This window comes from Rhopilema esculentum, chromosome 8, assembly GCF_057945365.1.
Source record: "Rhopilema esculentum isolate cy_ngs chromosome 8, ASM5794536v1, whole genome shotgun sequence".
In the NCBI taxonomy this organism is placed as follows: domain Eukaryota; kingdom Metazoa; phylum Cnidaria; class Scyphozoa; order Rhizostomeae; family Rhizostomatidae; genus Rhopilema; species Rhopilema esculentum.
This window is the reverse complement of record NC_142822.1, coordinates 2234617-2253336: the sequence shown is the minus strand read 5'-3', so window position 1 is coordinate 2253336 and position 18720 is coordinate 2234617. Positions and strand designations below refer to the sequence as shown.

At 36.0% G+C, this 18720-nt stretch overlaps 1 protein-coding gene across 1 annotated transcript; it reads left to right on the top strand.

The window, feature by feature from the left end:
• The first annotated feature begins 219 nt into the window (after window positions 1–219).
• Window positions 220–16860, top strand: LOC135694391 (peroxidasin homolog). Its single transcript, XM_065213104.2, has 7 exons — window positions 220–507; window positions 4006–4413; window positions 9442–9714; window positions 11684–11956; window positions 12921–13169; window positions 13351–13596; window positions 14329–16860. The coding sequence occupies exons 1-7, from the start codon at window positions 474–476 to the stop codon at window positions 14430–14432; spliced, it is 1587 nt and encodes a 528-aa protein (XP_065069176.2). The 5' UTR covers window positions 220–473; the 3' UTR covers window positions 14433–16860.
• The last annotated feature ends 1860 nt before the right edge of the window (window positions 16861–18720 follow it).

Genomic DNA, 18720 nt, shown 5'->3' with positions numbered 1-18720 from the left:
TTAGGTTCCTAAACGCAAACTCTTAATATTTTGAATTTAAGTACGCAATCAAGGTTATGAAAAAGTATCTTGGTTTTCCCATAGTTAAAAATTCACGAAACATTAATGTTTATGACTGAATTTAAACTAACTAGAGAAGAGCTATAAAAGGATTTGCAAAATTCCATCTGGACAATAACTTTGTCCAGTCCAATGTTTATATTGGCTACGAACAATGCAATTCAATATTTATGTGTACCCGACCGCGCTCCGCTTACAACTGTTGTTTTCAATTTAAGCAAGTCTGTTACGAAAGTTCCTAGAAATGACGATTAGAAGCAGCTATATTGAGACTACAATTACCTGTTTCGTTTTCTCATGAAATATCGATAACGACTAAATATCGAACGACCGTCTGTTTTTGTGGAATGTGAGAAGTATATTGCAGTATTGGAAACTTTGTTATTCTAGGTGGAGTTATTCACTGATGAAAAATGGCCGGATTCGTTGAAAGTTTACAAATGTTTTGTAAGTATTCACATTTCTTGATTTTGTTAATGTATGTAAGTTACGTACAGCACGTTACTCATAGTACAGCACGTTACTCAAACGTTACCAATATGGTTGCGTACGTTACCAATATGGTCTTACAAACCGACTTCGATAGACCTTTATGTAGCTTTCTTTGTTCTACTGGTTTCAGGCTGTCCTTAATCATCCTGCCCCTCAAGGACAGCCTGTTTGCCGTGTTTTGGTCATATTATGCTTCGGGAAATTCCCGTTTTGTCTAATTCTAAGATGCAATCAATAAACTTCGGCAATAACATGGATGTTTCCATTTTAACGCCATTATTGGGAATTCCCGGCCTAATAATCTTCGAACTGTTTTGAAACTGTTTTTCATTATTATTCTTTGAGCAATATAGATTTAAAATAAAGATATATTAAGACTCCTTCATAATCGTAGAACTTAAAACATTGCCTATTATTTGATGTACTTGATGTGCTAAAGAGGGCTTAAGGCCATCCCGTCACCAACACAAATATGCCTACTTGAGAACGTTCTTCATTGTGTGAAGGTTTCTTTTGAAAATGCGTCAATATTGCAACTTTCAATAGGAAGAAAGTTTAGCATTCCCATTAGAGGCGTCGCCGCCCTTCACAACAAAGAGTAACATGTCGCAGTTTCTCCACATTTTTCGCGCAGTTTCCTCTTATGTAATCATTTAAAAGAATTGTTTTCTCTTGCCGTCTTCTAATGATTTCATTAAAAATAGGATAATAACATCAACATAGTCTTTCCCAAAGAAAAATAGAGAAGTACTTAATTACAAGGTTAGTAAGGTTTGGAAAAAACTTTAAGGCAACCAATCCCAAACATAAAGATTAAGAAGATGATCTTCAAATTAGAAAATTCTTAAAATGGAAGACAACTCTGTTCAATATACAACGAAAACCAAAATAAACTGTGTCCAGTTATGAATAACTTGATTTTTTGTCAAGTTTCGTCAAATTGTCTTTTTTCTATCGTCTTTCTGTTTTTTATGATGTCCTGAAAAGGGAAAGGGTGCCAGAAGGAAAATTTTGTGAGGGCATGACAAGAAGGGGTCAAAGTTGATAAAATTTAGCATGATATCATTTTTAATGGCCCCATATAATAAGCTCTAGCTATTATTAATGTTGTGACAATAATCAACATTTCAACAATTCCAAATCAACTATTCTCAGGAACTATAAGATAATTATTTATATTTGATCAGTAACTTACAAAAGTATGCAGTTAAGAAGCTACAGTTGACTCTGCTTATTGGCACTCCACTTACAGTCATTCTCTGGTTATTGTCACAATATTGCTGATTCCCAAATTTAGCTCCGGTCAAACCCTTATCAGCAAACTCCTGTTACAGCCACTCCCCTTTTAATCTCACTCTTTTATAGTTACAATTTTTTCCTTCCTGAACATTCACATATTCAATAAATTCTTATATTCAGCATTCTTACCAACAAAATTTAGTTTTTCTGTCTTTGCATTTTCCTGTTCACATTTTCCTCTATTTTTTTATCATTTCCCCACTGTAGACCATAAGAATTATTAAAACTTTAATATTCAATGCTATCACATACAATATTGTACTTCCTACCAATATTATACAAAGTTACCTTTCATAGAGAATGCAACCTTTATATTATCAGGGCTATATATTATCGTTTTTGGAGGTCAGGCAACATTGAATATTATTGTGTTGAAATGCTTGAAAACAGTTCCTTAACCAACAACTGATTCCTGCCACTTAAAGTATTATAAGGTAACTCTGCTTAATGTCACATTCTGCTTATAGTCACATTTTTCTGTAAAAATTTAACGTGACTATAATTGGAGTCTCTTGAATCAGAGACAGAAGATTTACAATTCAATTTGTACTTTGTATCTCCCGTTCAACAATATTTGCTATGGAGAAGTCCCCCCTGGGTCTGAGGGGACCATTATGGTATTAACTGCCCAAAATTGCCTAGCCTTTGATTTATAAATGCATGATTACCCCTCACCCTTTGATTTCTAAATGTATGTTTATGACCAATTTTCAACTATTTGACATAACATGAATAAGCAAGCAATAATGCTTTGTTATCACTATCAACTTGACTTTTGACTCAGGAATGTCAGGATTTACAGAGTCAGGATTTACAGATTTGACTCAGGAATGCTCTTCCTGTCTCTTGTGGCAGACACAAGTTTTTGCATGGGCAGTGGAAAGCCCTTGCCAATAATCTTGCAGGGTGGGCCTCCACGATTGCCCACCTTAAAGGGGCTGTGTCACAAGGGACATCCCACGTGGCAACAGGCTAGTTTGTGAAAGTTGTTTGGGTGAAACAACCTGCATTCAATAGGAAAACCAGTAAGGAATAAAACAGTTTTTTGTATCCGTGCTCATTGTGCAAACCTTTTGCATTTTTGGGTGTTTTATGAAAGGAAACAAATAATAATGGTTCTTTCTTCAGTCTTATCACCATATTTCTTTGGATAAAGGATGGTGATACAAAAAAACAAAGGCCACTTTTACGGCTAAAATACCGCAACTCCCTGGGAGCTGTTTATAGAAATTGGCCAGAATGACACCAAAAAATCCACCTTGTCGATGAATATTATGAGTGAAAAATATTATTTAAGTTTGCTGGACAAATTTTTAGTAATCATTTTGTTGTAGAATGTCTAATTCCATCTAAATTAACCAAGACAAAAGGAATATCTTTGCCACGATTGAATGAAGCTTCATTTCGTTAGCCTAGACCAAATTAACATACACTTTAAGTTTTGATAGTCAGTACATATCCTGAAATATAGCAATTGTCCATTCCATGTTCGGTAAATACATTCAGAAAATACAATTTATCGAGCTTATCGATGCACTGGAGCACCATCTGCAATTATCTTGATGTGCAAGTCAGGCTAAAAACGCATAGTGTCCCGTGTATCTGGTTTGTTTACAAAACCATGACACAGCCCCTTTAAACAACAGGCTTGGCTTAGAGCTGAACCTGACAAATAGGTTAATTTGCCTTATTGCTGCTAATCTTCATCTAGCAATAAAATCTACCTTGATCTTTCATCTAGCAATTTAGTTAATATGTTTAGCTTTCTATTATATATTGCTCTAAAAGACTTTGAACAACCATTTTATTACATCAAATTTAATATTCTATGGAAAGCAAGATCCATATGATATCACCTATAAGTAAGACATGATATTGAGAATGCCAAACATGATATGACACATTTTGCCAAAAACATAATAAGAATATAGTCTCATATTTACATTCTAGTTATGGCATGTTGTTTCCTAGTATGGTATATATCTTTTTGAAAGCTAAACAAGTTTTATAAGGATCCCAAATCACAAAATATTTAAATAGAATTGCAATTGGTCCTGTAGGTCTTTTTTATTTCACTATGACAAACTCAACCTACAATATCATTTAGAAGTTAATTTAATTTTTGAATTTATCATTATTCATATCCTTTTCTAGTATTCATGGCAATGTTGGCCTTTCAAATACAGTCAACAAAGAGTGACACGCTCTCTGCAGCAAACAGTCCTGTTATTGCTGTAGTGTTGAAAAGTTTAACTATCAGATGGACTTATGAATCTGAAAAGACACCGCTTGAAGTTTCAATATATGTAAGAGAAATTGGGCCTGTAATAGAACTGAAAAAGATTTGGAGCATTAAATATGAAAGCGGCACTGCTACAAAGAACAAAATTGATGCAGGTCTTTTTCAAAACAACACTGAATTAACAAACGAGGGAAGCAAGGCTTTCCAGCTATCGATATTATCTGTGCCAAAGGATATAGAGTCATTTGCCTTTACTTGCAGAGTAAACAGGGGCATGTGGAGCACGGCATTAGAAAAGGAAGTCAATGTCAAAATTGCCAGTAAGTTGATTTTTATGTTTCCAATTTCTTGTTTGATATTTGGCCATCATTGTAAAATTTTGTGTTCAGTGTTATGGTACGTTTTTGTTACCCTTTTTATATGCATGCAGCAAATCTAAACAAATCTAATCAATTTTCAATGTAATGGTACTGGAAACCCAATATTTCATATTCTTAGAAGTATTACAATAAACAAGATAAATTGAACTAACTTTGGAAAAATGTTCCTTGAAATAAAAAAAGTGTTATCATTTAATTGATATTTAAGCTAAATTACTTTATTTGCTTATCTTTTCCGAATATTAATATTTTTATATGTAATCTTTGTACTTTTGCAGTTTGTTTTTTTGCTGAAAAATTATGTAAACTTTTCTTTTATGTTAATTGAAAAGCTTTAAAACTTTATAAAAGCCAGGCATAAAAATCAGGCAAGGAATAATTAGGCTTTAATTTCAAGATTCAATGTTATACATGAAACGGATGTTATTCAATAAGTAACATCGGACTCTCTTGTCAAGATATCTTGCTACCTATGCTATAAAGTTTTTGGTTTAAATTTATGAAGTCTGAATGAATGGAAATAGATCTAGTTGAATAGATTCTAAGATGGCTTTTAGATGATAAGTTTAGATGGCATCTAAGATGGCAGTTTTAATTATTGAAAGAGCCAGTCAGCTCTTGTTGAAGACTCAGATGTTTACCTCGTAGAACCAGGTATCCACAAGGTGTAAATACCAGTGTTTGAAAATCATTAATAACCTCGTGTTTTCCAATTTTGCAGATCTATGCTCAGTCAAAAACTTGTAACAAAATAAATAAAAGAGAAGGATCTCACCTGTTATTGTTGCTCGAGAACACACGTCGAGAAATATCGAGTTCTGTCTGCTTCGACTCCAAATTTAATCTTACTAACCTATTTACTCTAAAGATAAATTTGCTTACAAAGGATATGTGAGGTTGATGGGATGTGATTTAATGGAGATGGAAAGATCTAGCCTGAGAAACGAGAGTGGCTGAGTAAGCATGATGTAATGTAGCAATATAAAGCTAAGGGATATTATGGAAATTGACAGCGCTACAAATTGAGTAAATAATTTATCACTACAAGTGTCTATGCCAATCTAAAGAATACCCTTGATTTGATTTTGTCTGTCTGAGGACTGTGCATCTAAGGAATGGGCTCTGCCTCTTTGGAATCTGACAAGTTTTCAAAATATAAATAAAACTAAAATGAAGTATTAAAAAAACATTTCTTGAAGCTTTTCTGGTTAACCCATTATATATTCTCATTAATGCTTGCTTTGAAATTCAACATTATAGCTGCTACTAAGAAGTTTCGAATTTCCTTGAAGGCAGGAAGTGTCAATCAAATTTCCTGGAGTTTAATGATGATTACTTGTTTCCTGGTGACATATCCTAGGCATTGTTATTGGCAGGTTTTCGTGTTTGTTAAGAGATTGCGGAAGCTGAGGCCGGCTTCAATAAAAATTCTACTGTAACTGTTACCCGCTATCGGCCGATCACAGCTTTTTCTATCTTCCTGATTGTTTTAAACTGCTTATTTTCGTCTTGGAAACTCAAAAACGCTATGCAAATGTTTTATTATTGAATTTTTTACGTATCAATTCAATATAGCTTCTGACGATTATGAAAAGTTTATCTGAAATCCATTGCATCAGCAGACCTCATGTCTGATTCTTTTGTTTTCGAGTTTTGTCTGGCAGGTGGCTTGGATTTGGGTCAAGGAACCATGCTCGTTTTTAGACTTAAGATTGCTAAAAGATTATTCTGCAGAGCGCATGTACATCAATGAAAAGGCGGTTCCGTCTCAGCCATGTTGATATGCTGTTATAAACAGAATCTTCAATTTGTTTTACTTTATTCTTCTCTTTACATAACCCTGCACCATACTTGCTTTGTATTTGTGTTCTACTGTTATTGTAACTGAGGTTGACGTATTAAGACGTCCTAATATTACAGACTTCCATTTTGCCAGAAGTTGACATAAATCATTTCTGAAACATCTTTTAAAGAATAAGGAATACAGCATTATGGAATTTTATATGATTTGGTGATAATTGCAGGTTAGGGAGTACGAATTTTGGAAAAAGCGTTTGTTTTAGAAAGGGCCATTTTTAATGGGTAATGCATTACTTTACAGTATCATTTAGTACCTACATTGAAATGACGTAATATCATCATAGATCAATGCAAAATAGAAAACGCATCTTATAACTGGTCTTTAGTTTCTTTAAGATAATTCATCCATATGCAATCCATTCATTTCCATCAGACAATACGTTTCCTTTGAAAACATTTGAGTTGAGACCCCGTGAAGTAGAAGACGAAACCCTATAGAAGATTGGATCGTAATGAATGACGTAGCAAACTGCTGGTTGGCGACGTTTTGTATGCTCCTGCAGGCAATCATAACATACCGGCAAAAATTAAATTTATTTTCATAGTGTTTGGATATGAAGCGAACAGAAACACTTACTCAATACAGAGAAAATGCAAGGACCTCTATTCTTACAAGGACATATTGAAATGTGACTTTTCAAAAAGTGATGGTTCACAAGGCTCTTTCTTTGACCTGATTCTTCTTTATTTTATCCTCTCTACTGTGCCATTGAAATGTTAAGTTAGACTAAAACAGGACCTCTATTCTTACAAGGACATATTGAAATGTGACTTTTCAAAAAGTGATGGTTCACAAGGCTCTTTCTTTGACCTGATTCTTCTTTATTTCATCCTCTCTACTGTGCCATTGAAATGTTAAGTTAGACTAAAACAGGACCTCTATTCTTACAAGGACATATTGAAATGTGACTTTTCAAAAAGTGATGGTTCACAAGGCTCTTTCTTTGACCTGATTCTTCTTTATTTCATCCTCTCTACTGTGCCATTGAAATGTTAAGTTAGACTAAAACAGGACCTCTATTCTTACAAGGACATATTGAAATGTGACTTTTCAAAAAGTGATGGTTCACAAGGCTCTTTCTTTGACCTGATTCTTCTTTATTTCATCCTCTCTACTGTGCCATTGAAATGTTAAGTTAGACTAAAACAGGACCTCTATTCTTACAAGGACATATTGAAATGTGACTTTTCAAAAAGTGATGGTTCACAAGGCTCTTTCTTTGACCTGATTCTTCTTTATTTCATCCTCTCTACTGTGCCATTGAAATGTTAAGTTAGACTAAAACAGGACCTCTATTCTTACAAGGACATATTGAAATGTGACTTTTCAAAAAGTGATGGTTCACAAGGCTCTTTCTTTGACCTGATTCTTCTTTATTTCATCCTCTCTACTGTGCCATTGAAATGTTAAGTTAGACTAAAACAGGACCTCTATTCTTACAAGGACATATTGAAATGTGACTTTTCAAAAAGTGATGGTTCACAAGGCTCTTTCTTTGACCTGATTCTTCTTTATTTCATCCTCTCTACTGTGCCATTGAAATGTTAAGTTAGACTAAAACAGTATCATGTTTTGACAGTGCTGTTTTACATAGATTCTTACATCAACCTTAAAACCCTACTGACGATCCACTTCTTTTTTCAAACTGATATTCTAGCCTTTGAATAAATACTGTAGTTAAATAGAGAGCGTCTAAAATTTGTTGTCTAGCACGTGTTCACATAAATATTTAACCATCGTTTGCTTGGCAGCAACAAATTTCCATAAAAATATTTATCCAAACACAAAATATTAAATTCTGACATACCCATATTATGGTTTTTCACTAAAATGTAATTTAACCACTAATATAGGCAAAAAGTATATTTATTATAAATCTTTTTCGCTAAATGTTTTTATTTTCAAAGCTACTCTGATTTGCGTTTTATTGTTTGTTAGTATTGTACTCTTGGTTGAATACTTTTTGTTATAGTTTACTTTCCTTATTAAAGGAGAAAAGTGTGATTGCCATTAGTCTATGCGTGATAGAAGCAAGCCTTGATAACGTCAATTTTCAAACAACGTAACGTCTCTAGTAAATTGCTATAAAAATCAATATAATTTCCACGAGACAGTATTTAATAACCAGTTCTCGTTTGCAATAGAAATTTCAAACTAAATTTCATAACCTCCCATGCCATCTAACCAAACTTTTATACTGCTATAAAAGCTTGTAAATGTAAAAGATTTGGTAGATAAGAGTCTGCACGCAGGCTAGTAGATTAAATAGGCTAACGAAACTTCGCCAGCAGTGATCCGTTCAATTCTGTTGGATGTACTTTGTCTCTTTAATTGTAAACACAAAGCTGGTCACGCGATGTTTCTTACATTAACATCGATGTAACCCAAGCTTACATTTAAAGCCATCCTTTCGATTTTAATCAAATAACACCTCAAGAAGAGAGGCTGAATGAATGCACGTTGTGCCTTCTCACTCTCCTTGTCTTTGTCCTGTAGACTTTTGATAAACAACCCAAATTTTTCTCAAGTAATTTGAAATTTTTTTTTGATAATTTTTTATCTAAATTTTAGTTTATCAACATTTCTTCACCCTTCCTTTTTTTTAAACTAATCTGTTTTGCTTTTACTAAGAATCTGTTTGTTGGATCAAATTTTTATTCATTGGGAGATTTACAGCAAATTTACTTTCTATTACTTACAGGGCCTACCTATTTCCTTGTTAGATTTAAAACCCTAAAAAGACTGGGGCATGTGAAAGCCTGACTTGTGATTTTTATACCGTATATACATGATACAGAACCCCGATCTAGGCCAAAATATACGGTATTGTATTGGTATACCAAGGATGCATTGGATCACACTGACCATACCTCCAAGCTATTATCCTTATCCAACAAAAGAATCCCTTTTCTATAAACGTGTCCCTTTTCACGTCAAAGACATATTAATAAAAGCTAACCGTTGACCAATAAATTGTAAATTTAGCTAGAATAGAATCAGCAGGATAAGCCTATGAGCAAGGGTGATAAAATTTAGAACAGGGTGTCCCTGGTCATGAATAATTCTGTTTTTTCCCAAATGCTTACATTTTGTTTTGTGCCCTGCAGGTCCTCCGATAATCGATTTTAATGTAAGAAACAGCAATGGAAATAGTACAGCGGGAGGCGCTCTAGAAATGGCATGTGCTGCAAGGGGGTATCCTGATCCTCGTGTTACTATAAAGAAAGAGACTAGTACTGTGCCAATCACTTTGACTAGTGGACTGCTAAACGCCACTTTCTCTGTGGCACAGCTGAAAGCATCAGACAGTGGCAAGTATATATGCATTGCAGAAAACGTTGCCAGTGTTGTGAGAAAAGAAGTCGTTGTGACAGTGAAATGTAAGTTGTTTGATCTTTATGGCGTGTCATTCTTGCTCTTGCAACCATTTGTTCCTGGCATGAGCAAAAGTAACTAGGATCAGGGGTGTCGCAAAAAAGGGGGGCTACGGGGGGCATTGCATGGCATGAGCAAAAGTAATTAGGATTGAAACTGTTAATCTATTGCCATTGCTTTCTGGTTGTTCGCAGCAAACTAATTTCATGCTAAGGACCCAGGGGCCTTCGCTAAATAGTCTCTTCTACGGAAGAATATATTTGATAAATATATATAAATATATTGGGACAATCAATCTTTGTGAAATATGACATTAATGGGTCTAATATTTTCAAAGAGAGTTTCTTATACCCGTTTGATACCTGATTTGCACTGTGTAAATTAGAAAGATCTCACCTGAGACTTGGTTAACTTTTTCCATTGCCCCATTTCCCGCATGAGTTTACACATGGTTAACCGATGTTAATTAAGTTCCAAAATACACGGCCAGTGTACTAGAGGGTAGGGGTATACCGAAGTGGGAGGAGGGGTAATAAGAAAGGGTACACAAGACGTGCTATCCTAGGGGGCTCTGGGGACATGCTGTTAGGGAACAATTCGAATTTTGACTTCTCTTCTTTGGATCTGGTGTCCTCTCTGGGACTAAGTAATGAGAAACGTTATTTTCTTTTATTTGATTTTTGGCCGGGTTTAGGTACATTAAATCTATAAAAAATATCCTTAGATGACCTGGGGATAAGATAAAACAACATGTTCCTTCCAACATAAGAAACAAAACTGCCCCTCAAAGAGAACAGCGTCCTCGATCTTGTAAGTCTAAAACACAGGAATAACTAGTGATTCTGCCTACGGACAATACCTTTTGGACAACCTAAATGTGCAAAAATCTTTAATGACGACATGTTTCAGATAATTGGCAGAGCCCGGCCGTCTTTTCATCAAGAGTTTTGAAATCGATCTACATAAAAACGAAAAAGTCGCTATTGTGCAGACAGAAGAAGTTCGTTTTCTCTCTTCGACTCCAGTGCTAATTTTTCTATAGGCACGCGGCACTGATTGACAACTATGCCGGTCATGTGCTTGCGTTTTTCTGATTGGCCTATTTCATAGCTGGGTATATATCTTCCATCGTCAGACGTTTATACTCTGATGAGTGTCAGACGAAAAAGCTTTTAGCCAGAAAACCTTTTGGCAGAAAAGTGTAGGTCTCCCAACTCCTACGCTACTCCCAGTATCAACCTGACCAAATATTATCCAAAATTGACTTATTTGTTTGATTAATCATTCGGCTATACATCACCATCTTGTGTGTAGGATAGCAATTTAACAGTTATTTAAGGAATAAGACACAATTGAAATTCAATAGATCTTCACGTTAATAAATTTCTGGCATTTCTAAACTGTTTTTCTGTTTTGGAAGCCATAAAGTTCACAACCTGGATTTTAAACGTGATCATAGAGGAAAATGTTTTTCATATTCTTATTGTTTAACTGTCGCTTTTTGCAATCTCTATTTTCTTATTCCGTGCTCCTTGTTTCTTTTACACCTTTTTTCCTTTTCATATTTTTCCAACCTATTCAGTCTATGCCTCCCTTTTTCACCCCTTCTCCATCCCACTTGCATCAATTATCTTTTTCTTTACCTCTCCTGTTTCTAATCCCCCTTTTCTCTCCTTTCCTTCCTTGTAAATGCAGCGTTTCATCTTTTCTTGGTCTTTTTTCCTTTATTCAACTCCCTAAATCTTCACCCCCTCTTTTATATGTCCTTCTTCTGCTTGCCTTCTTTTTCTTAGTTCTTTCGATCTTAGTTTGTTTATCGATTTCCAATTCCAGTGGTTACTGTTCGACCCTTTTCTCAAACTACATACCATTTTCTAGGATTTTGGCGTGTTACCGTCCTTATTTCCTCCTGTCCTAGTTGATGCCCCTGCCAGTTTTCTTTCTTTTATCAATTTCAATTATTTTTTGTTACAGACAAGCCCGTCGCTACCCTGACTGTGAGTCATAGCGATAAAGACATAACAGTAGGAACCACTTTGACAATGGTTTGCGGTGCAAGCGGTTATCCTGAACCAACTTTGGTCTTACAAAGATTCACAAGTGGTGGCTGGCTAGAAATCGATAAGTCAAAGGACAACATTACGTACATACTCTCAAACATACAGCCCGAAGCTTCTGGGAAATATTCTTGTGTGGCAAATAACATTGCTGGCACTAGTAGTATAGAGAAACAGATATCTGTTCTATGTAAGCAATTTACTTAACGTCTTGAGTTACCCTCATGTTATTTTTTATCTCTATCCTTCATACTCATTGATGTCGATAAGGGCGCAATGTAGAGCCAGACCAAGACTACTGGACTATAGGTACTTTTAATTTGAGCAGGCTCATAATAAAAACGTCACATGATGACTAAAGGCTTCTTGTGTGGCAAAGGAAATATTCTTGTGTGGCAAATAACATTGCTGGCACTAGTAGTATAGAGAAACAGATATCTGTTCTATGTAAGCAATTTACTTAACGTCTTGAGTTACCCTCATGTTATTTTTTATCTCTATCCTTCATACTCATTGATGTCGATAAGGGCGCAATGTAGAGCCAGACCAAGACTACTGGACTATAGGTACTTTTAATTTGAGCAGGCTCATAATAAAAACGTCACATGATGACTAAAGGCAAGCATAATTTTCTATCCTAATACGAGTCCAAAGAAACGTAAGCGGAAGAATAGCGTGTTTATTGGCTCCTTGTTTTGACGAATCAGGGGCCGTTTACCTCTCACCTAGTTGAATACGTTTATGTGACTTTTAAACTCTAAGGAATGTCAGACGAAACAAAATTTTGTATTCTTTGTTTCCCATTTTTCTTTGCTATCTTCTAATTTGGCCATTTTTATTCCATTTGGTTTTTACATCCTTGCTAAACAGTAAACAGTGTCCTGTCTGGATCTCATGCAAGTGTATTGTTAATCGTCTTGAGCAACGGCTCATGCTGGTGATAAATACCTTCCTCTATGACTTAAGTATTTTTAATGTTGCTTCAGAATTGTCAACACTTGGACAAGAGCTTAACGTTCATTGACTGCTCAAGGCACCTTTTCTTAGCTCCTTAAATTGTTGCTTTGTCGTTGCAAGATAAGAATACAAAATACTTGGTTTATGGTGTACGAATAATACTGCAATGGTATTTAACCAACGCCTTTATTTTTTAGACATAAAGTCGGTTGCATCAAGTAGGCAAGATCTTTTGGAGAAGATAAATAGTGAAGTACTACTAACATGCAATGTAACTGGTCATCCAAAACCACTTTACACATGGTACAAAGAAAAGAAGGTTGTAACATCAAGTGGGCAAAAGCTGAGAGTTCAGTTGAAAAGAGATGATGATTTTGGAGGGTACTCTTGCGAAGCTGTCAATCCTGCTGGAAAGCGAACAATTGCGTTTTCGATAACAAAAACATGTAGGTTGAGCAACTCTTTTGAGCATTTTTATGAAGCTATCGGTGCTTCAATTTGTAAAAGTATTTATTTATGACGCAGTTTTTGAAATCAATTTTGCTAAACTAAAAACGCCTTTTTCGTTTTGTATTGCTTTACTTATTTTTTCCTTAAATATTCTTGATTTTCAATAATTTTTTGCAGACATTGAGAAATCATCTGGAACTCAAACAAAAATTGATGGGAAAATTGGTGAGACGAAAAGGCTCGTTTGTCCAATAAGAGGGCACCCGAAGGTTGCTTACACGTGGCTGAAGGAAAAAGTGAAGCTTTCTGACTCTCGTAACCTAGTTGTGCTGCTTGACAAGAAGGAGAAATTTGGGTCATACATGTGCATAACGAAAAACGATGCTGGCGAGGAAACAGTGCTTTTCACATTAAAACAGAACCGTAAGTTTCTTGTTTTTATCGTTTTTAAGACATAGGACTTGTTACTCAAACAATTTTTAATGATCTTTCTCCGTTTTGATTTATGTTTGGCATTATGTAGTATTGTCGTTCGGAATAAAGCCACGTAATCTGCCATAACTGTCTTTTTGTCACAGCTGATATGCCGTTGAGTTGAGATCCATGTCACTGAGAAGCCGTGTCCTGTTTTTGTTTTCCATTTTCACTTTTCTACAAGCTACTGTTCTTTAAAGCTGAAATCTCTCAAAATCTAAACTTCTTTTCCTTTCAGCCTCATTGAATATTTTCACTGTGTTGTATCTGCTGCTATTTCTGGCTTTTGTGAAGTCAAGTGCAGCTTCACTTTCGTGCTTCGCAAATTGTTCCACTTCATTTCCATACATTAGCTTGTACCCATCCACGATCCTTATAATTTTAAGGTATTTTATTACAAAAGATTAACATGGTGGTCACCATACCTGATACATTTATCCCTCTCCACTTCCCTTCTTTCCTCCCTCTTTCCCCCTCTTTCTCAAGCGTTTGTAAAATTGGCAGCAAAGTGATTTGTTTGAGAACGTTTTACTAAGCTCATTGTCAAATTCTTTGCAGATAGAAAAAAAACGAAATCAACTTCAAAATAAGCAAACCAACCTTTGGAAAACTGTATGATATGTATTATTGTCCATGAGCAATGTTTTTTCATGAAACGGAATATTTTTATGTCTCTTTTAGCCACCAAAGAAGAAAGACAAACACGGGACTCATCAGCAGTGACTTTGGCATTTGATGCCATTTTCGCTCTTGTTATAGTTATTGCATGTTATGCAAATACGTAATACTCGGAGCAATCTTGAGTGTTTTTGGTCACGTAGATACAGTGATCAATGCTCGAGGAACCCAGCCTTTATTCTCCAACCCCTCCTGGCCAAATAGGAAAGCCCGCCGTGAATACCAACTGATCCGAAATGCTTAGCCAATATGCTTTGCTTAGTGTTATAGTTGGTTCACTCATACCTTCATTTGCTGTGCTTTTCCGTCAGAAATGATCTGTTTTGGTGCCTTACCCAGTCTAACGAGATTGTCGTATGGTTATTTGACGGGCACGATAAAAATACTTGTGTTGGTCTGCAGTGATCCTAAGGGAGAAGCCTAAAGTTTCAGTCTGGTAGGGAAGGGCCTCGACAAGTGTAAAAGAGAAGCCAATGTAAAACCATCCCCTTTGTAAAAGAAAGTGAAAACTCCTGCCAATCATAAACAGAGGTCTGGTTTGCTTAGCTGATCGAAGGTGAAAGGAAGGCCTGGTTTCATATGTGCTCAGTTTGGGTGCTTCTTCCTCATTAGCACGAAGGATCCACTTAGCGGATCACATGGCAGCTCGTATTATATACCCGTTAATAAGGTAAAGGATACCATCGTTGATTTGATGAATGGCTGTTTATGAAAACCCCGTACTGGGAGACTTTATTTGGTTATGTTTGCGGGTTTGAAAGCTGTGACCGCCTGACTAAAAGCACTCAAGAATGTTCGACTATGTTACTATGATTTAACGATATGTATTCTGTAAGTCTAAAGTCTAAAGTAGCTTTGAATGCAGTGGTGTTTGTAGTAGGGCATTTGAATAAAAAAGCAGTAGCTCATTATTTTATCATGATATATCATTTGTTGTAAAAGTTAATACGCTATTGTCGCCAGAAAATGATGCTAAGCAAGATCATAAGAATATTGACTGCTCTTCGCGAACCAACTCCTCCATTTATGAAAGCTATTGCCCTAGCTACACCACTGCATTTTTAGTCGACTCAAGAGAGACTGGCAGCGACCATTATTTAAAGTCGTCGATTATTTGCTTAAAGAATCCACGCCTTTTTGGGTTTTTCCTTGGTTTTTGCAAGTTTTTAACAGGCTGATGAAAATTATGAATTTTATGAAGTTATTGCGAACACCCATTTAAGCATGAATGGAATGCAGATTGATCGCATGCAAAGGAATAGTCATAACTGTTGACGGGTAAGTTCAAAACATAAAACTACCGAATCATACACTTTATATGGACCACCATATCTGTGTTGAACGATTTAATATCATGGAACAGAGCTAGGGAATTGAAAAAACACCCAAAAGGAGGCACATACTTTGTAGTATATTGACCTGCACATACTAAATTTTAGTGACAAGCCCCCGTGAGCCAAAGTGAAATATATATACTGACGGAGGCACCAACAAGACCACACCCTCTCTAGTTTACATACCTTAAGGCAATTACGTCGACGAACAAGCAAAAATGCCTTCACTAACTAAAGATCCTCTTTCAGATACACCCATAGCAGTTCTCTGTTGATTTCGAATCAATCACTAAATCTTCGTTGTCAACTTAACCTTTCTAGGAGGTACAAGCATTGCAGCATTCGATGTATGCTGTAGAAAAATGGTGTGCGAGACGCTTTAGACCTAAGTGTTTTTGCTGCCAATGGAAATTGCTTTTATATACAAGATGCTCAGCCTTGAATGAAGTTTGATTATAACCAAGCGTGGTAGTTTTATTTAATAGCCCTAGGGAGAGTTTATGATTCATGCGCAACGTTCTGGAGACACCACGGATACTCTTTTGAAGGAGATTTTACAGTATATTTCGGTTCTATCTCGAGAGAAGCTGGCAAAGAAAGACGATTATTTTTATTTTCATTCCATTCTATTTGATTTTAATTTTTAGTAACTTTTTAGTTGATATGTTGTGTTTTATAGCGATTAGCAAACGATTTTTTGTCGGATGCAATGCGTTTCGTTTAAAAAGCTCATGTTTATCATTTCTAACTTAATTTGATATCAGTTTAAGATATAAGTATTAGCTTGGGTCACAGCCGGTGAATCTATACTAACCACCCTTCGAGCGATCAGATGATTTTGTGTCTCTGTTCTTGCCTATGACTGCAAACATCGTGGGGGTTTCTATATCAATATCACGTCTCGCTATCTGATTGGTTGTTTTGTTGATTGACAGGTTATTTCCACCAATCATAACCACTTTAGTGGTTCTACCTTCCGTAGACGATATTTTTGCTTACACCGGCTGCAGCCCAAGCAGTACCAATCAGTGATTTAACTGAAATGGTAGTGCATGTTGTATTCTATAAGTTTGCTGTAAGCACATAAATAAAAGTAATGATTGTTAGATAGCTATGTTTGGAAGCAGCGCATTGCACTGAAAATGGTACTATGTTATTGTTCCTATTTAAGATTAGAAGAAGCAATAGAAATAGAAAAGGACTCCTGGCTTTTTCTTGTCTCAACTCATCATCCTTGGCCATACGACCTTCAATATCTTCAATGATAGTAGATGGCAATTCAAAACTTATTCATTTCATGAATGTAGCTGTTGATTTCTAAACTCAGTAAAATGAACGCCCATAAATTTAGCCTAGCGCCCCTATCGACTGTTGTCGAGTGCACTCTCCCTTCTTCCCCTTTCCCTCTTCTTTCTCTCCCCCGTGTCCCTCTTTTCTTTCTTCTCCCCCTAAATAGCCCCAAGAACTTTACACGAATGACGTAGCTAAGAAATACACAGCAGAAGCTGGGTAAGAGAAGATTCTTACACTTGCTAAAATGGGGAAACGAGACGCAGCATGAATCACTCGTTTTATCGGTGAATGAAGCTATTGAATTTTTAAAAATGATGGTCGATGACAGACGCTTGCGAAGTAAAAATGTGGCTGCTATCGCCATGAAATAGCTTGTTCAAGCCAGGGATATGAAGTTATTCCTCTTTAATCATCGACTGCGATGCTTTAATGCTGTTAAAGAACGGTTAAACAAACACATTTGGCCCTCTGTTTATCAAAAGCCCTCTATCTATTGATTTTTGGATGTGGCCATGACCCTTCCTGTTATCACACCCTCGCCCCCCCCCCCAATTATTTATGCTCTTCCACAGAGAAGAAAAGTTTTTTCCTGCCTATGGCACTTTTTTCCTGCCTATGGCACTTTTGTTGTAGTAATTATAGCTCACTGCTGCCATTCCGATGCAACAACTGGGAAAAGATCTGCACGCGCTTTGGCTCGACAAGGGATGTTTTTCGCAAAGGTCGTCGGGAAATTTCATACCAATGCAAGCGTTGTTTTTTTAATTTGAAAACTGAGCAGCAGTTTGTCTGATGACGGTTTTCTAGGCGAATTTTTGACCTGCATCATCAGCATATCTTTTGTTTGTGATGTTCACCTCCAAAAGTAAGTTTTTTCAATTAAATGTTAAATAGATCGACGAAGATACACGAAAGGTACCATAAGCTGTACCAAATTCTTAATTCCAGCTGTTTATAGAAATATGCATCTTCTTTCTCAACTTAATAATGTATGCACTGATAAACGACCGAATGTCTTGCGACGTTTGCTTTGTCAACAAAGGGGAAAAACATAATTTTCTTCTCGACCCACCATAAATATTTTATGTGTCATTATCAAACTGGAGCACCGACCGAGCATCGTGAAGGAACACGCAAATCTTGTGATTCGAGTTGACGATATTTGAAGGCTATATTACCCATTTGCTAACGCATTTTGTGTTGTCTTTATCAACTGGGACAAAATTTTAGATTAAAATTGTAATGTCAAGATAATTAACTTTTCTCACATTTCATTTCTCACAGCTAATAAATACATTGTTTCATTGGACTTCAGTCATTTAGAATCGGTTTCGCATCGTAGTGAATCCGGGAATCCAGAAACTTATATCGCTTTTCTTTAAGAACTTACAGCCCATTTTGGTAACTCAGCCCGATAAGAAATATCAACTTTCTTAAGCTAGACAATCACTACCAAAATTACTTGAAAACACCCAACTTTTAACGCTGTTTTTTTCTCGTTTTATTTACTTTCCCGAATACTGTATCTTCCAACCCACTTTATCCCAAGAATAATGTTGAAAGTTTAACAAAATATCATACAAGCCACAAGAAATAGCGCACTCCATAACCCCAGTCATTCTTCTATAGTGATTCAATATTTTTCTTAGGGGGAGAGGGCGATGTCTGAATTTGCTTTGTAAACTGACGTTAGTGTTCCAAGACTTTGACAGTGATTGTAGACAATGCAAAGGTGAGCACGCGCTTATTGGCATTCCAACGTGCGCAA